Raw genomic sequence first — 21,275 nt, forward strand, 5'->3', positions numbered from 1 at the left:
ATTGCCCAACCTTCCTTCCGAGGAGTGGCTGGTGGGTTTGAACCACCAGCCGTCTGATTAGCAGGCAAGTGTCTTAGCCACTATGCTACCTATAGGACCTGACAAGACACTAAGGCTGCGCTGTTTTGTAATAAAATCACGATTCCACCTGGTTGGCAGTATCTGTGTGCACCCCCACCCTCCCCCACCCTGGTTAGCCTAACACCTCCTTAGGGCAGACCACAGTAGCAACAGGGGAGTGGGGTATAGATAGGAGAATGGAGGTGGGGTCAGGAGGGGCACTGGGCAAAGGACTAACTTGCAGGCCCAGGGAACAGGCCTAGCCCAGACCATCCTCTCCTGTTGGTGTCACCCCCCACACACACACATACAAGAGGATGCTGGGGGTATCAGGAGTCTGTGTTCATTAAAGAAGCCCCAGTCCTCCCATCAGGCACCTGGCAGGTGGAGGCTGAGCTTACTAGCTTGACCAAGCCTGTGTGGCATCCTGTTTGGGAAGGGATAGTAGCCCTGTCCCACTCAGGGCTTTCCTGAGGGGAGGGCTGGGGCCAGAGACAGAGCAGGGCAAGAGGTTGAGCCAATGAGCAGGCAGCATAGCAAGCGGCAGAGGTTTATTAACAGTGTGTGATCTGAGCCGGAGTGGCGGGCAGGGCTCAAGCAGGGAGAAAGGAAGGAGTTAATTTTCTCTTTAGGGATCACAGCCATCGGGTGAGGGAGTTGGGGGTGCCCCGGGTCAGCCTTGCCACCTACAGAGCCTCTCCAGACAGCGTTTTGCATAATGACCAGTTGACTGGCCTGACCGAGGGTCCATAGTTGGGGAAGGTACTCAGCCACTGCCCGGGCCTTTTTTCAAAAAGTGAAACAAGAGAGCATCAGTGGGGCCCAGTAGTTGCTGACAGACCCCTGGTTCCATTATGAAGGGCCTAGCCCAAGGGACAAGGCTAGCAGGGGCAGGGCCAGGCTGCAGGTAGAGCCGGAGCAGGGAGTCCTCGAGAGTCCACAGAGAAAAGACGCAAAACAGTTCAAAAGAGAGCGTCGTAGAAAACCCGCTCAGCCGTAACAAAGGACATCGGATGCGGGTGAAAAGTGCCAAAGTTGCTTTATGCAGGGCTCTGGGCCAAGTACCGGAGAAAGTGCCTCCAGAGGGGGCAGGGACGGGCCTGGGGCCGTCCTGCACCATAGGCCTGCGTGGCCAGCCACGTGGCCCAGGACGCCAGCGTCCAGCAGGGGCTGAAGCCCCAGGCCAGAGTCCCGCCCACTCAGCACCCTCACAGCCCAGCCTGGATGCTGGAGTCACTAAGTGAGGTACATGGGGTTGATCCCTGGATGGGCTGCCCCTCCCTGCCCTAGCAAGGGACTGGTGGCCAGCCACCAACCTTGGGGTCCAGAGGAAGGGCTCTGGGGGAATGTAGGAAGGACTCAACTGGCAGGCCAGTGTTGTGGGGCAGTAAAAGTGGGGCACAAGGTGACACAGGCTCTGAGGACAGAGAGGGCACGAGGTGACATGAGCCCCACGAAGTGACCCAGGTTTCACAAGGTGACCCAGGCCCCAGGACAGAGAGGGCACAAGGTGACACAGGCTCTGAGGGCAGAGAGGGTACAAGGTAACATGGGCCCCACAAGGTGACTGGGGCCCAAGGTGACCCAGACCCCAGGGCAGCACGGGCATGAGGTGACACGGGCCCCACAGGTGACCTGGGCCCCAGGTCTGAGGGGCACACATGAGGTGACCTAGATGCCTAGGGCAAAAAGGGCACAAGGTGCCATGGGCCTTGAGTAGTTTGTGGTGTGAGCAACCCAGGCTCCAGAGGAAGGCATGGGTCATCTGAGGACAGAGGGCCTCCAGGAGAGGTGAGGGACATCAGGTGACAGCCTCCCTCCCCAGGAAACCTAGGGCTTGAAAAGACAGTGCCCAGGTCCTCCTCCCCTCTGGGAATAGGGGGTTTCTGGGCAGTTCAGAGCAGGGAAGGGTGGGCGAGCAGTGCCCCAGGAGTGCCCGGCACCGGGCTGTCAGATGTAGGCCCAGGTGTCGTCACAGCTGGGCCAGGGGTGGGCAGGGCCGGGGTCTCCAGGGGCATGCAGGGCGGCCGGGCCGGCGGCCGGGTGCCGGGGCAGTGTCCCGCGGCTGCCCGGCCGGCCCGGCCCTAGCTCTCCTCCAGGTGGAGGCCAATGAACTCCTGGATGCACCGGCGGTACTGGAGCTCGGTGGGGCTGCTGCCTGTTAGTGGGCCCGGCTGGCCTGGCGGCGCCTCTGCCTCACGCATCTCCTCAGTCATACGCGCCAGTCGGAGCCTGGGAACCGCCTTCGTGAGGCAGACTTCTGGCATCGACCCAGGGAGACCTTGCCAGCCCACCCCAGGACCCCGCCCAGCCACCAGGACTCCGCCTACAATAGACCCTCCCCCAACTCCACCCCTCCTCGCCCTGCCTGGACCCGCTGGCCAAGCTGACCCCGCCCCACCCTTGGACCACTGCTCCAGGACTCTACTGGGAATCGACCTCAGGTGAGAACCCCGCCCCGCGGACCCAGCAGACCCGCCTCGACTCACAAGGTAACGATGTCCGCGTTGGCTGCTTGCACCGCGATACTCAGCGGGTCCTGCTGGTCATGGTCCAGGGCGTGCTGGTCGGCTCCCCGCTTCAAGAACAGGCAGACCTGGCTGCGGGGAAGGAGGAGGCGAGTTCGAGTGGACCCTGCGTGCCGCAGCAAGGCTGGGGCTCGGCGGGGCGGAGCACTCACCCCGTGCGGCCCAAGAGCGTGGCGTGGTGCAGGGGCGCTCGCCCCCGGCTGTCTCTTTGGTTCACGTCTGCTCCGTTTTGCAGAAGGAATTCACAGATGATCAAGGAGCCCTGCGGAGAAGAGGTGGGTCATGCTGAGCAGAGGAAATGCACCCCCCCCCCATCCCTGAATCAGATCCTGCAATGGGAGCCCCAGCCAGGTCCTAGCCTGGTCTCCGCCAGAGAACAAGGGGCCATTGTGTGGGCACCACAGAAGAGTGGGTCAGGAGTATGCAAATACAGACATATTATGCAAATGTACGACAAATTATGCAAAGAAGCCCGCATGCTCCCTCCTGCTGGTGCCCCATCCTGCTGCCCCCCTACTCACCCCGAGCACTGCTTGGACCAGTGGCGTCTTGCCTTCGTCCTCCGAGTCTGCCCAGTTGACCTCGGCCCCGTGGGCCAGTGCCGCCGCCAGCGCGGGAAGGTCTCTGGTGCGTGCAGCGCGGTGCGCTAGGAGCCCAGGGTGCAGCTCGCGCACGTCTGCCAGGCCCCAGGCCTCTGCCTCCCCGTCTGCCTCACCACTGGACACCTCCGATTCCCCGCCTTCTGCAGGGAGGGGTGCGGTCAGGGGCAACGACTGGGTGAGGGGATGCTCGGGCAGTGGCCAGGAGCAGGGGAGGAGCCGCAGCAACAGACGAGCAAGCACCCACCCTCCTCTGTGACGCTGTCCACCACTGAGCCCGCGCCGAAGGCCAGTACATCCGAGCTGCCGTCTGAGCTGCCACCCAGTCCACTGTCGCTGCTCAGACCTGCCAGGCCCAAAGGCAGAGGGGTTCCTGAGCACTGCAAGGTCTGGGGCTCCTTTGCCAGGGGCATGGAAGGGTCAGAACCTCAAACATCCAAGGCCAGCCTGGCCCCCAGGCAAGTCCCAGGCTTTGAGAAGGTGCAGTAGTACTCTCTGCTGCCTTCTGTCAACCCTGCATGGCCCCCATTACCCCTGCCAGCCCCTGACCCCTGTCTGGTCCCTTTTGCTTGGACTGCCCAGGAAAGCACTGCACAGTGTCCTAGGCCAGTAGGTGAGATAAACAGTTAGCAACTAGCCCTGGGGTAGGAGGCTGGCTTGCAGCATTTGCCAGTTTCTGTGGTATAAAGATGCCCACCAGCCAATTCCGAGCACAGTTGGGGAAAGAAGCCCACAATTGTCTTTTATGAGCCAGCTCCTGCACATCACTGCCCAGGATCCCCAGCACACAGGTGCATGCAGATGTGCACACACACCCCTGAGTGTATACATGCACACTTGGGTGTACTGTAACCATACAAGCTGCAGTGCAGTAAATTACTTAATATGGCCCCTCTAGCCATAGTATTTGTAACTTCCATCAAATGATTGGGTGGGACTGAATGAGGTGCTTGTGGCCCACCAAGGGGATTGGATAGCTTGCTAATAATGTAAATAAGGATCATGGCACCCTTGTGGGAGTGGGGCCATGGAAATAAGGTGTATGGAAGCCTAGTGAGGGGATTGGTCATCCTACTAGGCTTAAAATGAGGCTGCCCAGAGGGAGAAAGGGAGACTTCATGACCACCAAGAAGAAGTGATGATGGCAGAGCACATCTTTTAGACCAGGGATCCCTTTGCTGAGAGCATCCTCAACCCAGGAGACAGAAAGCTGTAACACTGGAGCTGGTCTGAGATGGGAAGAAGTAGCAGCAGAGAAACAGTGACAGCAGAACCAGGAGACCAACAGGAGATAGCATGGTGGGTTTCCCAGCCCACAGAGCAAGAAAGCTCTGGGCAGGAGGCTTGCTGGTGGAGTAGGGTGTCTCCAGGCATTTGATGGAGCTAGGTTGGCCAACCCATGGAGCTAGAGCTGAGTGCCTTCAGACCAAGGCTTACTGGAAGAGTGGGGTGCCTCTGGGCACTTAACATAGAGCTAAAAGAGCTTTTAACATTTGCTAGAGCAGGACAGAGGCCAGGCTGAGGGGCTGAGGGCCAGAGAGAGAGACCTGCCTATGCCCAAGGCTGAGAAAAAGCTATCCTGATCAAAGAACTATCCTGAGCATTCCTGAACCTGAATTGTAACCTGTTACTTCCCTAATAAGCCCCATAAGCATAAGTATGGTTTGTGAGTTCTGTGTGGCCACTGTACCAAATCCAGCTGAGAAGTAGGAAGTGCCATGGGAGAGATAGCTACTGTTAGAACTAGTATAAAGGTTGGAGGGTGGAAAGCATGTCTAACCTCTGCCTCATAGGAATCAGCCTGGCACTGATGCTGCTGCTGACTCACCCCACTTGTGAAGTTAAAGGAAGTCAGATGCCACTGCCATGATATTTTATACATATATTCACAAGTGACACACTTTCATACATATACAACTGTATGCACACAGCCATATGTGCACACACACATACATATTAATGTGCTCACACTTATATGCACCTGCACACAGCCCCATACACACACACACACACTTGCACATATTCTCATCAGCCCTAACCTTGGCCTCCAGGACAATATACCACTGGCCCCTTAACGTACTGTTCAAGCCTTAGTCCCACTGATCTCCAAATTCTCCTACCCCTAGACCAGTCTCTTTGCAATACCAGCTCCCCAGCCCAGTCTTTCCTGCAGGCAGGCCTGTCCCTCCAGTCCCTGAGCAAGTGACGGCAGCTGTCCACAGCCGGGCACCCACTAGATGAACCTCACCCTTCGAGGCAGGCCCTCCAAAATGCAATGGCCCCAGTTCTGTTGGCCTGGCTGTGCTTAAGGGGGTGGGTAGCAGGAGGATGGGGGGTGCTCCCCGGGACTTACTTCGTGGACCTGCCCCAGCAGCCCCTGCATCAAAGTAGGAGAAGAGAGAGTCCAGCTCATCCGGGCAGAAGAGGGAATCCCGGCGGAACTTGCGCTCCAAAGTGCCAGCTGCAGGGGGGCAGAACCACAGGTTCAGATGGGAAAACTGAGGACCAGGGTGGAGTGGGTAACCCCAGGTTGTGCTGGGGGTTGGACCTGTGAACCCCTGTCTCCTGCCCAACCACTTGGCCTAGGGTCAGGGTTAGGTGAGTTTGTGACCCGTTAGCCACCCTGGTACCTGAGGACAGGGCCACAACAGAGGGCAGGGTGGGCTCCAGCCGGACCTTGCGGCGGGTGGTGGGGGCCCGGGGGGAGCTGTGGTGCCGTTGGCACTTCTTCACCCGCCAGTGCCGGGGGCCTGACTCCCTGTCAGCTGTTGCTTCCCGGTCTGGTGCTGCTGGCAGCTTACGCAGAAACTTCTTTTCCACGTATTTGTCCTTGATCCAGGCCTCCTTGTCCTGCCTGGACCAGGGCAAATGTCAAGTGGACTCAGGCAGGGGCCCCCAGCCCACCAGTCCACCGCCCCCACACTTGGGACTGCCAGAGTTCCCTGCCTCAGTCAGCTGCACCCCCCTCACCTGGGGCTGCTGGCTGTGGGCTTCTTGCTGCCCAACTCCTCACATTGGGCCTCATAGATCTGGTTCACAGTGCTGTTTCCAAGCTCACACATCAGCTATGGGAGACAGGTGCAGGGTGTCAGCTACAGCTTGCAGACCCCAGTGCCTGACCCCACAGCTGCCCAGTGGTCTGTGCCTTCCCTGCACCCACCTTCAGAAGCTCTGGCTCCCACGAGTCCAGTGTCAAGGACCTCACCTTGGAACAGTGAACACCCAGGCTCCTGGAGGGCAAGGGGTAGGACTGAGTCAGGGTGCCCCCCTATTGCCTGTCTCAGGTCCACCCACTGTTGGCACCCACCTGTGGATGCCTGAGCACTCAATGCAGAGCAGTACACCCAGGTTGATACTAGCCCAGCGGGGGTCCGGTTGGCCACAGTCACCACATTGGCTGTTACCGGCCACATTTTGCACACGCTGCAAGGTGCTCTCAGCCTTGGTGCTGCGTTCCCGAGGGTCCGAGGTGGAGTCGATGCTGCTTGTAGATGGAGATGCAGTACGATCCAGCCTCTGGGGGCGGGTGGAGGGGACAGTGGGGAGCACTCAGCCCAGCAGGAAGCCAGCTTCACCTGGACCTCAGTTTCCCTAGCAGAACTTCTCCTCCTCCCCAGCTAGAGGAGCTAGCATAGTCCAAAACCCCTGAAGCATAAGCCTGCACATGTGCTCACACACACACACACACACATGTATACCCACACATGTTGCTCACATGCACACACACACATACATGCACACACACATACATGCACACACATGTGCAGCCTGCAGGGGTCATCTCACAGCAGCTGTGGGTATGTGCACACGTATGCAGGGCGCAGGGAGGGCACACCTCACTGTAGCAGCTGTCCGGGCTCTCCCGGTAGGCAGAGGCGATGCTAGCCTGCACAGCTTGAACCCAGGCCTGCCGAAGCTTCTCTGAGTCAGCCTGCAGCATGCAGCTCCTGGAGGCAGGAGACCATCAGGCCAGATGGCAGGGGTGCCTCCTGCCCCCTGCCCCCAGGCTTCACCTCCTCACTTGGTAGGCGACACGACCTCAAAGCAGAATCTGCGCTCGATGTCCTCACAGGGCTTCACGGAGCAGAGACGGAGGTCGTCCACCACCACAGTCAGCACGTCCTGTGGGTGGCACCACTGCTGGCCCTGGCTTAGCATCCTGGCCCAGCCCTCAGCCTTGCCTCAGCCCCCACTCCTGCCCTGGCCATTCATTTACTATTTGGACTCAAGGGACATAGACCATGTGACCCCCAAGCACCCTTAGTCCTGTCTCCAACCCTCTTTGTCCCTGGCCATTTAGTTGTGGTGCCCATATGTGTCCTTTTCCTGTGCTGGCCCCACTGACCAGCCCACCCATGGTCTGGGTTCGGGGGGCACAGCCAGTGGTGATCCCAGCCCAGCCCCAACGCTGACCTTGAGCTTCTTCTGGTAGACCAGCTGGCTGTTCTGAATGGAGAACCAGCGCCTGGCAGGGTAAGTGGGGTGCAGGGGTCAGGCAGAGCTGTCCCTGTTTCTCCTCCAGCCCACCCCAGCTTGCCTCCCAACCCTGCCTGCACCAGGCCTTCACCGATTCCATGTCTTGAAGGCGTTGCTGGCCCTCTTGAAGAGGTAGCCCTCCATCACCACGCCGCTGGGTGCATCCACGTCAAACTCCACCTTGGACTCGTCGTAGGAGAAGTCCTGGGGAGGTCAGGCCCAGCCCTCAGCGGGTGCCCTCCCTCCCTCCCCCCATGTGAAGGCTGCAGTGGGCCCTTGTTGGGGTAGCCACACAGGCTGCATGCACACTTGGGACCATATGCCCTAAGACATGAGACCCTTGATGCTTCCTGCCCCTTGTGTTTGGGTCCTGAGATGCACGGGGAGGGCAGACCCCTCTCACTCATAGCTGAGACCTTATCGCCAGCCTGACCTCTATGCCTCAGTCTCAGAAGGACAAGGAAGTCTGGGACCAGGAAGGAAGCTGCCCCCCCACACACACATCCTGAACCCATTCATGCCGCCAGCTGGGTCTGTCGTCTAGCGCCTGACAGAGCTTCATTTACGCTGGGGCTACTGAGCCCTGTGTGTCAAGTGGGGTGGGTGCGGTGGGCCGGCGGCTGGGGTGGAGGATAGGAGAGCCCGCACCTGCTCCCAGCCTTGGTAGGGGAGGCAGGGACAGCTGCTGCCACCCCCGTGGGCCATGGTCTGGGCTCAGCCTGCGTCCTGCTGGTGCCAGCCTCCACTCACACCCATGTGCACACAGGTGCTGGAGACAGGCCTCCAGGGCGTTCTGCCAGATATCTGAGCTCTGGGGCCAGTGGAGGTGTCCTTGGTGCTGAATCGCCCAAGGGGTAGGGGAGGCCAGAGGCTCTGCCCAGCCTGATATGCCCCACTCCCATCCCCCCACAAACCAGGAGGGTAGACGTTCACTCACCTGCAGCAGCGTCTGCAGCCCGGTCAGAAGGGAGCCAGGGAAAAAGAACCAGTGAGTGCTGCCTGTCCTGCCCCACCCTGAGGAATTCACTGACTGTCTAGCCTCCAGCCCCACCCCCAGCTCAAGGATTGACATCTCACCCGGCCTGACCCCTCCCCAAAGGATTGACACCGCCAGAGTAGCCCTCCATTCCTAACTCCCTCAGGCCTCTCTGTAGTCCTGAAATAGCTGCTCCACTGCTTGCCACCCACCTCTCCCCTTGGTAGTTGCGGGGGCAGCTGTCTGGCAAGTGAGCAGAACTCCCAGAAGGAGCCAATGCCTGAAGCCACTGTTGGTCTCCAAGAGGGAGCAGGACCCAAGGAAAACCAAAAAGCAAATCCATTGCCATTGAGTCTATTCTGCCTCATAGCAACCTTATAGAACAGAGTAGAACTGCCCCACAGGGTTTCCAAGGTTGTCAATCTTTAGAGAAGCAGACTGCACCATCTTTCTCCGGAGCAGCAGCTGTTGGGGTAGAACCTCCAACCTTTCAGTTAGCAGCCAACATTGAACGCTGAGCAACCTGGGCTCCTTCAGATCCCAGGGACCCAACTTAACCACAGTGTCTGCCCAACAGGGGGATCTGGCCTCCAGCCAGGCCAGCCTAGGCTACTTGGTGCCAGAAGCCCCTCCCACCCCACCAAGTCAGAGGCTCTGAGAGGAGCATGGCATAGTATGGCCTGGTGGGCAGGCCTGGGACAAAGGCTAGGCTATGTGTGTGCTGGAGTGGTCCTCCTGAGGTCAGGGGTTGGGGGACAAGGCAAATGCCCCACCACACACACAGGGCACAGTGAGTGGGGCTGTGTCTTTGCTGGGTTGGGGCTCTTGGAGGTGCAGTAAGCAGGCCAGTCCTCACCCTCTGTTGGATGGCTGCGTGCTTTCGCTCCATCTCCCGCTTCTCCACTGCTGAGTCAATCACCAATTGGTCCAGCTGTGGGTGGGGCCAGCATCAAGGAAGGCAGTGGGCACCCACCTTACCAAGACCCTGGCCCTGGCTCCACCCCTCCTGCTGCTCACCTCGGCTGCCAGCTTCTTCATGTAGGGGTCCAGCTGGTGCAGGAGATTGTAGCCTTGCTGAAAGAAGCTGTACTGGGCATGCATGAATGACAGCATCTGTTCGGGAGGGAGGGAGCACAGGTGAGGCCCAAGCTCTGCAATGATGGACACCTGCAGCCCCCCACCCTGACCCTGCACTCACAGAATCCAAGATCTCAAACTTCTTCTTGGCCTGAAGGACGTTGATCTGCCAGAAGAAGGAACGAACAGGTAAGGAGTGTCAGAGACATATCTTACCAGAGTCCATGGGCTGCTTGTGGTCCCCTGTGACCCCTAGGTTATCTTTAGTTCCCTACACTTGCACCATCCCTTTCTTCCCACAGTCCTGGAGTCCCTGTGTCTACTCCCATTTCCCACACAGCCAAGACTGCCCCCACCTCCCGCCTTGACCTGGGTATCCCAGACTAGCTGTCCCTCTGCCCTGTTTCACAGGACCTGGCATCCCTGTCTCTACCCATTACCCCCTGCAGGAAGCCCTCCCACTATTTCAAGAGAGGCTGCCCCACTGCCTAGGGCTGACCTGCAGCACATAGTCCAGTGCCAGGTGGCGGAAGCACTTTCGAGTGAGGGTCAGGGCGCCTGTGGCCTCTTCCACCTCATGGGGCCGGTGCCGAGGTGCCTGGGCATTCCTCACCAGGGACAGTTCCATGTCCTCACGCACCTTGTCAAACTGCTTCTTGGTCTCTTTGAACTTTCGCACATCCCTGGGGCCAGCGAGATTGGTGGTCAGAGATCAAAAGGAGGAGTGAAAGTGCTCCCTGGCTGCCATAGATGTCCCCCCAGCACTGCTATTTCCTTAGCATACAGTCTTGTCCACCTTGAAGGCTTTGCCCCTGCTGAGCCACTGCCCAGCCTTGAGGCTGCAAGACAAGGTCACCTGGTCTGGGGTGCTGCAGCCCTCCAAGAGGTGGTACACAGCCACACACTGCTCACCCCTACAGCATGAGGGCCCCACCCCTGACATTAGCATGGTTTCCTGGTGGGTGTCATGGTTTCCCCTCTCTGCCTCAAGAGGACCTTGGCCCAGGGGAGTATCTCAGGTCTGGGACCTTGGGGCCACAGAGGCTACTCACTCTTTGATAAAGTTGTGGAGCTGCTGCCGCACAGACCTCTGGGCCTGGTCAAAAAGGATCTGGAGGTGTGGGAGGGTAGGGGAGCATTAGGGGAGTGACTACACAAAGGCAAAATCCTCGTGCCCCCAGATGAGAAATGGGCCTGGGAAAGCCCCCTAGCCCTGCCCAGGCCTGAAACTCAGCCAGGGGAGGGGGCAACCCCCCTTCCCACAGACCCACCCATGAAAGGACCAAAGGGGAGTAGGGCTGGGGCCCAGAGGTGACAGCTGTGGCCACCTGCCCATTCCCCACAAGGCTCTTGGCCAAGCTGAGGCCAAAGCTGCTCAGATGGGCCCCTCCTACCAGGCCCACTTCACGGCGCCCGGGTAGGGAGCACCATGAGACCCTTGCCCTCCTGGGCCTGAAGGTGGTTTCTAGGGTGACAGCACACTGGGGCTGTAGGAGGAAGGCCTTGGGTTGGAGCCCAGAACCTCTGAGAGTGCCTGGCCAGGAAGGGGCAGATAGGGGTGGAGGTAGGAGCTAGAGGGGTCTTCTGGGATCCCTTGAGTACTGACTGGACCCAGAATCAGGTCCAGGGGGGTTGCCCTATATCCAGGGGGGGTTGGGTCCTGGATATAGGGTAGGCAGGCAGCAGATAGACAGACAGACAGACAGGTTTATTTCTGTAGTTCCCCAGGGGTAGAGTATGTTTAGTCTGGGGCTCTGGTTCCCAGGCCCAGGTTAGACCACCCATGTGCTGGGTTTGGGAAGGCAGGTCACTAGCTCCGGTAGCAGTGGGTCTGCCAGGGGCCATGGGGTCAGCTAAGAGAGACTTCCAGGCCTGGCTGAGCCTGAGCTGTGTCCCCTCTGTCCATTTCAAGGATCTAGGAACCACCCCATTGTCTGGCCCTAACTTGGCACAGAGTAGAGCCCTTCAGTGGGCCCCTCCCTAGACCCTACCCACTGGCTCTCAGGGGGCAGCCGCCTACACCCTGGAGCTGCTGCTAGAACATGGCCCTCACCCAATGAGCCATTTGGAGAGCTCCATCCCACTGGGTGGGGCCTGGGGAGGCTGGGTCGGGGCAGAGCTGTAGGGAGAGAGGACTGTAGCTCACCATGTGGTAGTTGACCATTTCCTGCAGGCTGTCTCCAAACCTCTGCAGACATTCCTGGGGGACAGGCAGGGTAAGGGAACTCCACACTGGGTAGCAGACCCCCACCCCACTCCAGGCCCTCCACCTAGGCCACAGTGATGCACCCTTGGCCATGCACTGATACCCACCTGCTCCTGGGGCTGAGCACCCCACGAGGGGCCGTAGAGGATCCTGGGAAGCACCCCCCCGCCACTGCCCCACCCCCCAGCCGACACCCCTCACCGAGATGACGCTGTCGCCCTGGCATTGCCGGGACAGGTCTCGGACACCGCCCAGGAAGAGCCTGTTGGTGGTGACATAGGCCTTGCCAGCCTCAATCATGCCGCTGCAGAGCCGGACCAGCTGGAGAGGAATGGGAGGGACAATGGTGGGGTGGCTGAACCTCCTCCAGGCCAACCCTGGGGCACCTGCCCAGGAAGCACAGAGAGAACTGCCCCAAGGTGCGACCCCCCACCCCCAGACTGACCAGAATTTTACTGGGACCTACAAGTCCCCTAGGTGGCCTGGGGTTAGGGCTGAAAGGGGCTGCCACCCCAAGCCTGTTGTCTACAGGATTCCAGAGGGCTTGGGGCTGAGAGTGGCCTCCAGGGCCAGCATGGGACATAAGGACAGTATAGGGATAGAGGCACCACCTGGCCTCAGCTCTAAACGAGGGGTTCTGCCAAAGGCTGGGGACCAATCGAGGAGTCTGGGAGGGGGGCACTGGACCAGCAGTGTGGGGCTGGGGTGAAGGTACCAGTCAGGGAGCCCCGGGTAAGAGGAGCACAGGACCAGTAGTGTGGGGAGGGTCCCCCTGGCCGTCTAAGGCTCACAGGATGCTGAAGACTGTTCGTCCCCTTCACTGTCTCCTGCCTGGGCCCTCAGCCCCCCTCCAGTTGCACCAAGGCACCACTCAGCAGACAGCAGGACTGGACAAGAGGATACATAGGGTCTGGAGATCACTGAGTCTACCCACACCTGATAGGATGAGACTCAGGGCAGATGAAGGTGTGTGCACGTGGCAGATGCATCTAGGACACACAGAGTGTTCACACCTACAGAGGGGGGGCAGGCACCAATCCTCCTGCTCTGGAAGCCAGGCCCCGCCCATTCAGGGGCTCCCCTGTACTCTGAGACCATGCTGGGCATAGGGGCAAAGGCATTGGGCCCTCTAAGTCCCCCTCACCTTGTCCAGTTTGGCTTCGATCTCAACCACATCTGTTTCCACCTCATCAATAGTCGCCCTGAAGCAAGATGAGCCAGTGAGTGGGATGGCTACCCTGAGTGAAGGTCAAGGGGGGGCTTCATCAACCCATGAAGGGGCTAAAGTGGGGAGGGGCCCATCATTGCTACCTACACCCACCCCCCACCTGTGCACTATGATCATGGTGGGGGACAGATCAGGAAACTGAGGCTGGGTGGGGTGGATGCCTGGTCCTGGGAGGAGGTGGGGGCACTCTGACCTGCCATAGCGCATACCCCAACCCCAGGCAAGAAGAGGTCACATTGGCTGTAACTCCCCAACCTGGGGACAAAAAGGCAGACAAGCCATCAGCCACTGATAACAGAGGCCGGGAACCAGATACACAGTAGGGTCCACAAACTCCAGCCCGGAGCACCACAGCAGATGCGGGTCCTGGGGGGCCAACCCTTCCATTCCTTCAGGGCTGGTTCCCTGGGGGCATGGGGGTGGCTTGTGGGTACGAGTTGTCAGATGCCTGCTCAGTCCACCCAGGCAGCACCTCAAGACCCTAGACCAGCTGTGGAGGGGGCTGTCCCCCGGACTACCCAACATCACAACACCATATGGCACACAGTCTGCCCTAAGGAAGGAGTAGGTCAGGCCTCAGCAGAGCCCATGGTCCCCAGGGCAGCCTGACAATGGGCTGCCTGGATTGTGAAGAGTTAACACATGACATCACCAGAGAAGCCACGGTGGAGAATCCCCGGAAGGAAGGCAAGAGGCAGATGGATCAGGCACGTGACACTACCCCCCCCCACTGGCTCCTAGAACAGGAAATTGGGAAAAAGAGCCAGGATCCTGGCTTCTCCCCACCCCCATGGCTGCTCAGCTGGCAAGCTGGGCCCATCTGGCCTCCTAGAGACCAGGACAAGGGGTGGGGCTCAGGTCTGACTGATGCTGGGTCCCCAGGAGCAAGCAAGTGGCCCCACCCTGACAGGAGGTCTGGCAAGGGGATGGCCTCACACCCATCACTGCCCTAGGATTTCCCAGTCCCAGGGGAGGGGCTGGGATCATGTGGGTGTAACTCATCGTTGATTGAGGAGCTGGACAGCAGAGCTCTCCAGGGCTGCCCTAGCAGGGACCTTCCTAGTGCATCTACACCTCTATGAGCAGCCCTCCCCCTTCCCAGGGATAAGAGGACTGGAGTCCTGGCTGGGGAGTGGGGAGACAAGGTATCCAGAGTCCAGAAGCCCTGGCAAGATTTCCCCAAGGCCCCTCCCACTCTGGAGCAGCCCCCCCAAGCAGTGAGCCAAGCCTAGCCAATCACCTTGGGATGGGGTTGGGGCATAGGCGGGGCCAGCCGCCAAGGAGGTGGGGCTGCAAAGGGAGCCACCGCCTGGAGTCCCCCCACCTTCCAAGCACAGCGTGGCTAGGGATGGGGTGGTCTGCACTCAGAGCTGCTGCCTTTGGGGCTGGGGCACCTGGGACTCTGGGAGACACTGGGCAGGGCTGCAGTGTGAGCTGGGAATAAGCCAGCTCCACCCTGGGAGCCCCATGCCCCTCTGCTCTACCCTCCCTGACTGACCCCAAAGATCCAGGCCCTTCTCCCCATGTCTGTCCTGGATTTGTTCCGTGGCCCAGAGGAGGCAGGAGGTGAGGTGCTGGCCCCTCCCTCCCCCAAGCTGTGACTCAGTGCCCAAAGCCCCACCCAGGGGAGGGGGCACACAGAACAAGGGGTGGTGACTCCCCTCTGGCTGGGGAGAATCAGAGATCCTGGCCCACCACAAGTCTTGGAGCTGCCAGGCTCTACCCAGGCTGCTCACAGCCCCTTCCCCTGCCAGAAATAGGCATCTACAGCCACATCATGCTGGGCCCACTTAACAAACACCCACCACCCACCGCCTACCCCATCCTGTCCAGAAGACAGGCTGCCAGGCAAGTTCAGTTACACTCTCAGACAGCACCTGGGGTTGAGCAGAGGAGACCCAAACATGGCCCTCAGGGCACACGTCCAACCCCAACTCGATGGCAGCTCCAACCCTAGCCCTGCTCCTGGGGACTAGGTTCTGAATCATCCTCACCACCCCTCATCCCCAGTCGGCACTTTCCCAGGCAGCCCTTTCCTACTGGGAGGAGCTAGCCAGACAGCCAGTGAATCCTCTAAGCCACTGTGGGAGGGAAGGCCCAGGGCAAATGAGGTGTGGTGTTCCTTGGGTCCAACTGGTCCCTTCATGTTCAGGGCAAGGTCAGCCCTGACCCATCCACTCTAGGAAGGGGAACGTAAGACTTCAGATCTGGGACCAAGACTTCAGATCTCCACCAAGGGGCCCTGGCCACACAGACACCACAACCCAGACTGGCCAGACAAGGACAAGTTGGGGCCAGAGGCATGGCATACCTGAACTGCCCAGGCTCCCTTCCCTCAATCATTAGAGACAAAAGATGGGAGAATGTAGAGGGTCACCCCCAGGCCCTCTGCTCCATAGCCTGGGGCTACTTTGGGCTGCACCCTGGGAAACCCCCACTCCAGCCACCAGAGGCCTTCATGGCAGATGGAAGGCAGAATCCAGGAGTCCATCCGGTGCTGATGACCACAGTTCAGATGACCACTGTGCACTCACATCCAGGCCCCTCACAGACATATCTCCAGGGCCCTACCATACAGAGTCATGACCAAGTACACATATGCACAGGAGCATGTTACACATGCTCACGCATGAGCACATGTGGCACGCATGCAGTGGCACAGTGCAGATACAGTGCACACACACGCAGACATGTACATCAGTGACAGGACACACATGAACACGTGAACATGCATATCCAGTGACACTGCCTGTGTGTGATAAACACGCTGTGTGTATTTTACACAGAGAGATGGCCCATGCACACACGTGCAGGCATGCATCACACATGCACATGTGTGTATCTGTACGTCTGCCCTGATGCAACTCACCCACACATTCATGCACTCAGGGTTAGAGGGCTTTCACCTCACAGACAGTGTGCACGGAGAGGCAGAGCTCACACACATGCATCCCGCACAGGTAAGATGCACTCAAGCAGGTGCACACCTGTGAACACATCAGCACCGAGCACAGAGGACCATTGGCACCATTTGCTAAATGTCCAGTGAGTAAGGCAGAGTGCACACTCATGCATGTGCCTGTGAAGATGTGGTATACACAGGTCTGCATGCCTACATATCTACGAAAGATAAACCCACACTCATGGGTGAACACAGCCCATAATCCCCCCTACCCCTGTCCTTTCCGTCCAGTAGGCTCGAGTAGCCCCCACCCTTCCAGGCCCTCTAGGTCATGCAGGCCACTCCTCACCCCAGCCAAGCTGCCAACCCCAGGCCCAGTCATGGCTCCAGCTGCCTGTCTCCCATGCACCATTGTAGACATGCGGAGCAAGACTGAGACTGAGCTCCAGATGGCCCAGGACAGGGCCAGAGCAGGACCCAGTGCTCATGAGATTGTAGACCCTTCTGCTCAGCCTGTGTGGGTGGCCATGAAGGTGCAGACACAGAAGGGGTGGAAACTCCCAGAGGTGGCCGGGCCCACAGCTACCCAGCCGGACAAAGATGCGGGTGAGGGGCTGCTCCAGCCCCCAGGCGTCGCCCCGCCCCCAGCGCACACACTCTGTGAGAGATGACCAGCAGAAGAGGCATCTTTTGTTCTAGTCCCTCAGGGCTGATGGGGGGGCACAGGTAGCGGGGTGCAGGGCGGGCCGCGCAGCCGTGGGGTTGCGGGCTTTGTCCGAGGCGTCGTCCTCCAACCTCTCAGTCACCGGCCTGGTCCACCAGGCTCTGCCCGTCATGGCACCGACCCTCTCCCTCCCCTACCAGGCACAAAGGCACATCGACGCCCCTACCCCCGCCGCCCATCCCCCGCCCGGCGCCCTAGTGCCCAGTGGGAGGCGGCTGGGGTGCCAGTCCCGTGGCCACAAAGGGGCCGCGCGCGTCCCGGGTCGGGCCCGAGCACCTGAATCGCGGAGAGTCCTTGATGCACTCCTCGAACTCCACCGTCATGGCTGCGACGGCCGGCCAGCTCGCTGGTTCAGGACCGCGGCGCGCCGAGCGGCATCCCTGGCCAGTCCGGCCGCCGCCCGCTCGTCCCGCCCGCACCGCACTCGGCGTCCGCCCGCCCGCCCGGAATGAGGCCGCGGCTGCCCCGCCCCGCCTGTCACCGCTGGGGAGCGTCGCCAAATTCTGCCTCCCGCGCGCGCCGTCCGCTGTCACTTCCGGGGAGCGTCGGCAAACTCCGCCGCCCGCGCGCGCCGCAAGCTATCCCTGCCAGGGAGCGTCGCCCCCGCCTCTCCCTGTGGCTTTAAGCACAGCCGACTCGGACCCTGATGCCCAGCTGGGAGAAGTTAGGCGAACCCAGTGCAAATCGGGCTTAGGGAGCTGTAGGTCGGGGGTGGGAACTGCCACCGCCCGCTGCAGAGATCCTCGCCATTGCGCACCCATTGCGCAACTCGCAACTCTGGCCGTTTGCAAAAACCACTAAGAGGGTTTGGCCAGAAATCAGCGTGGGGGAGAGGGGGAGGGAGACGGTGAGAAGAGAGGAAGGGAGTGAGTGAATGAGTGAGTGAATGAATGTAAAAATGAGCAAGTGAATGAGTGAATGAATGGAGTGAGTGAGTGAATGAAGGAGCGCAGGAGCAGGCCAGTACTGTGTACCCGCTCCCCAAGCCTGTGGCGCAGTGGTTAAGCGCTCAGCTGCAAACCTAAAAGTCCGCGGTTCGAACACACCGGACGCTCCACGGGAGAAAGATGTGGCAGTTGGCTTCCATAAAGATTACAACCCTGGAGATCCGGTGGAGCAGTTTCTATTTTGTCATTTACAGTCAGTATGAGCCGGAATCGACTCCAGGAAAAGGGGCTTGCTTTTGGTTCTCCAAGCCTGATCCCGCCCCCAACTAACCCTCACCCCCCAATATTGGGCGGGTGGTGGGGCGGGGCGAGCACACAGGCGCAGGCGCGCCTGGGGGGCGTGACTCGGGAGCGTGCGCGCTCTGTCCGCCACCCCTGCCCGCGTGGTTTGGTTAGGTGGCGCTCGGTTCCGCCGCGCCATGGGCGCGGTACGCGCGCGCTACCTCGTGTTTTTCCAGTACTTGGGCACGGCCTTCAAGTACGTCCCGCGCGGCCAGAGAGAACGAGCCCCGGGCGGGGCGGGAACATGGGGCGCTAAATTTAGGCTTGGCGCGCTGAGGCGCGCCTCCGTACCGACACGGGATCCAAACATTTGGGGGAAGGAAACGGATTTGTTTGGCATCCGAGAGCGGGCAGGGCTGTGACCTTCGTCTGCTTCTGTCCTCAGCGGGGTCATGGCGGTCAGGGGCTCCCAGAGCGCTGTTGGCGTCCAGAATTTCCTGGAGGTGAGTCCCGTTGGACGACAGGAGGAGCGAGACCCAGAATGTCTCTGTGAGGGTAGATGGGAGCTCCACGGGTGCCTGCGGGACGGGAACCCTCCTCTCAGCTTCTCCCTGCCGCTCTCGCGGGCCCAGCTGCTCTATCCTGCAGGAGGCCGCAGAGCGGCTGAATTCCATGGAGCGAATCAAGTTTACCATCTCCAGCCGCACAGATGCTGGCGTCCACGCCCTGAGCAACTCCGCGCACCTGGATGTTCAGCGCCGCTCAGGCCTGCCACCCTTCTCTCCCAAGGTCCTGACTCAGGCCCTCAACACCCACTTGAGACACCCGGCCATCAGGTGAGCCCCACGACCTGCCCCCCTGCTCTGGTGGCTGACTTCTGCCCACTGCAAACTGGAGGTCAGGAAGGACTTTGTGTCTGGACAGAGCCCCTGAATGGTGGTGAGTGTGGCCCAGAAGCTCCTCCAGAGCAGGATGGCCAGGTCCTTTTCCAGCGCAGCCCACTGTGCTCCACAGGGTGGTGCAGGCCTTCCGGGTGCCCAACGACTTCCATGCTCGCCACACAGCCACATCAAGGACCTACCTGTACCGCCTGGCCACTGGCTGCCGCTGGCCAGACCAGCTCTCCGTATTTGAACGAAACCTGTGCTGGGCATTGCAGGCTGAGTGAGTGAGAAGGGGAGGGGGCTGGCAGGCCCACCTGGCTGGCCCTCCCACCTGACTGCACTCTTGCTCCTCATGCACCAGCCTGGACGTGGCCGCCATGCAGGAGGCTGCCCAGCACCTCCTAGGAACCCATGACTTCAGTGCCTTCCAGTCAGCTGGCAGCCCAGCCAGGAGCTCAGTGCGTACACTGCGGCGTGCCACTGTTTCCCCTGGGCCTGCCAGCCCCTTTGTCAATCCCCAGGAGAACAGGTGAGCAAGGGGCTGTGTCGGCTATTCCTTCATGGCCACCAGCACCAGTCTGAGAGTTGGTAGTTGCTGAAAGGAGCCCCAGCCCCTCAACCCACATGCAGGCAGTGCAGGGTCAGGCATGGAGGCTGGAGGAGGTCAGGGCCTCAGACACCCACCAGGCCTAGCTAGGTGGCAGTCACTGATTATCCAGCTGGAGGGTCGTGAGCCTGCAGCTGTGGCCTCCTCCCCTGGTGGGGTCTTTGCCAGGCTCGGGACAGAGAACAGAGAATGCTTTCTCTCCATACCCCCACCCCATCCTGGGCTAGTGATCCAGTGATGGGTTTTGGCAGCTGCTGAAAAGATCCCATGGGGGGAGAGCTCTCAAGACTGATGGTTCCGGCCCAGCCCAGCAGGGGTGGGTTCCGCTGCCTCCGCTTGCCTCTGGCGCCTCCGGGCAGGTGGTAGCTACTGGGGCCAGCTCTAAGGGAGGAGGGACTTCTGCATAGGGAACCCAAACTCCTACCAAGTGTGGGCTCAGGTCTCCAGCCAATGAACCAGCCGGTTCCTACCTTCCCCTCAACCACTGTGGACCCCTGGCAGGACCCTGGCCTCTTAGAGTCTTTCTGAGAGCCCTGGGGCCAGCCTGGTAGTAGTACAGGCCAGGCCACGAGGTCAGCAGCCAAGTTCCCCTACCTCCAGCAATCTGGCTTGTCCCCTTCCAGGAGCCTGTTTCTGTATTTACTCCCCCTCCCAGTGAACTCACTTGGAGGGGGGGCGGTTGGTTAGTGAGGGTTCCTGGAGCCTAGGAGCCATAAGGACCAAAGCTTGTCTGAACCCATATCCAGCATTTGGTCTTGGCTAGCCATTGCCCACCCCCCCATGCCATACACACCCTGCTTGGTCTCACTTGGAGGCTGCAGGGCTGTCTTCAGTCAGACATTGCAGGACATCACAGACCTGTGTCCTCAGGAGCCTACGGTTCTGGAACCTGGAGTTTTGAGAGCCAGTCCTTCCTATACCGGCAGGTGGGCTTTGTCCTAGGCCGGGGCAGGGATAGGTGGGAGGGGTGAGTGTCCCGAGCCATCACAGCAACCTCGCTTTGGGATCACAGGTACGGAGGATGACAGCAGTGCTGGTTGCTGTGGGGCTGGGGGTACTGACACCTACCCAAGTGAAGGTGATCCTCGAGAGTAAGGACCCCTTGGGCAGGGATCAGACACGTGTGGCCCCGGCCCATGGCCTGTTCCTGATGGCGGTGCGGTACCCAGGCCTTGGAAGCCTCGGTGAGAGATGAGACATAGGACTGGGAGGGGCTGGTTGTGTCCCCCACTGTATGACCTCTCCTGGGGAGGGAGTGGAGACACTGGTATTTTAGAAGCAGTGCTGTCAGTCCTCTTCTCTTCCTAGCAGATGGGAGTCTGGACTGTGCCCAGTGGGAAAGCCCAGCCAATCCAAGAACCCCAAAGATGGACATCCTGTGTGAAAGCTCTGGGTGGGGGTCCGGACCACCATATTCCTGGGTACCAGGAAGCAGCCACTGCACAGAAGAGTGAGCCCTGTCCTTCTGTACACAGCCAGGCATGTCCCACAGCAGGCCCAAGGTTCCTGGCCTCTGTGCCCTGCAGGCCAACAGGATGGAAGCCACAGCTGGCCCTTGACACCGGTCAAGGTCAGGCAGTGTGACATGCTGGGCCCAGCTCTGAGTACCACCATGCCGTGCAGACCCGCTCTGTCACAGTCACCAGGCTGCAGCCTTCCTGGCCTCTTATGTTAACCATGTGTGTCAGGGGGTGTCCTCAGTTTCCCTGCACTCTTCTTGAAGCCCAGCACCCACAACCCTGGTGCTATTGTGGAACAGAAATATGAATGTTCCCTGTTGTCAGGCCTGACACCCCACGTACAGTTTCACTACAGTGAGCATCAAGAAGGCAGCCCCCA

General features: G+C 60.0%; 3 protein-coding genes across 3 annotated transcripts in view; 2 read left to right on the forward strand and 1 right to left on the reverse strand.

The window, feature by feature from the left end:
* SCNN1D (sodium channel epithelial 1 subunit delta) overlaps positions 1-1,350 on the forward strand; it is a 15,341-nt gene extending 13,991 nt beyond the window's left edge. Inside the window, 1 exon segment of the mRNA XM_042781597.1 lies at positions 1,183-1,350. Coding sequence (XP_042637531.1) covers positions 1,183-1,350 — 168 coding nt within the window.
* A 794-nt stretch (positions 1,351-2,144) lies between these two features.
* Positions 2,145-17,099, reverse strand: ACAP3 (ArfGAP with coiled-coil, ankyrin repeat and PH domains 3). Its single transcript, XM_007945401.1, has 24 exons — positions 17,053-17,099; positions 13,067-13,124; positions 12,124-12,243; positions 11,863-11,916; positions 10,769-10,827; positions 10,216-10,399; positions 9,838-9,882; positions 9,657-9,752; positions 9,496-9,570; positions 8,601-8,612; positions 7,755-7,867; positions 7,601-7,652; positions 7,209-7,309; positions 7,023-7,134; positions 6,495-6,703; positions 6,348-6,417; positions 6,158-6,252; positions 5,818-6,041; positions 5,541-5,648; positions 3,435-3,533; positions 3,110-3,330; positions 2,741-2,850; positions 2,550-2,660; positions 2,145-2,292 (listed from the first exon to the last, which is right to left on the reverse strand). Exons 1-24 carry the CDS (start codon positions 17,097-17,099, stop codon positions 2,145-2,147), a joined length of 2,523 nt encoding a protein of 840 aa, XP_007943592.1.
* Positions 17,098-20,631, forward strand: PUSL1 (pseudouridine synthase like 1). Its single transcript, XM_007945505.1, is given in 9 exon segments — positions 17,098-17,476; positions 18,120-18,201; positions 18,391-18,448; positions 18,594-18,781; positions 18,960-19,109; positions 19,191-19,358; positions 20,307-20,331; positions 20,333-20,362; positions 20,449-20,631. Coding segments are annotated over 9 exon segments (1,263 nt in total).
* Positions 20,632-21,275: the final 644 nt, after the last annotated feature.

This window comes from Orycteropus afer, unplaced genomic scaffold (assembly GCF_000298275.1).
Source record: "Orycteropus afer afer isolate SDZICR_OR568_19922 unplaced genomic scaffold, OryAfe1.0 scaffold00136, whole genome shotgun sequence".
NCBI lineage: Eukaryota > Metazoa > Chordata > Mammalia > Tubulidentata > Orycteropodidae > Orycteropus > Orycteropus afer.

What these genes read in the sequence shown, in the direction of transcription:
- ACAP3 (XM_007945401.1), bottom strand. Translation starts at nt 17,099, where the DNA reads ATGACGGTGGAGTTCGAGGAGTGCATCAAGGACTCTCCGCGATTCAG. An exon ending in GCCTTCAAGACATGGAATCG is followed by an intron (nt 7,653 to 7,754) that starts GTGAAGGCCTGG and finishes TTACCCTGCCAG; the next exon opens with GCGCTGGTTCTCCATTCAGA. An exon ending in GGGAGCCAGAGCTTCTGAAG is followed by an intron (nt 6,253 to 6,347) that starts GTGGGTGCAGGG and finishes TGTCTCCCATAG; the next exon opens with CTGATGTGTGAGCTTGGAAA.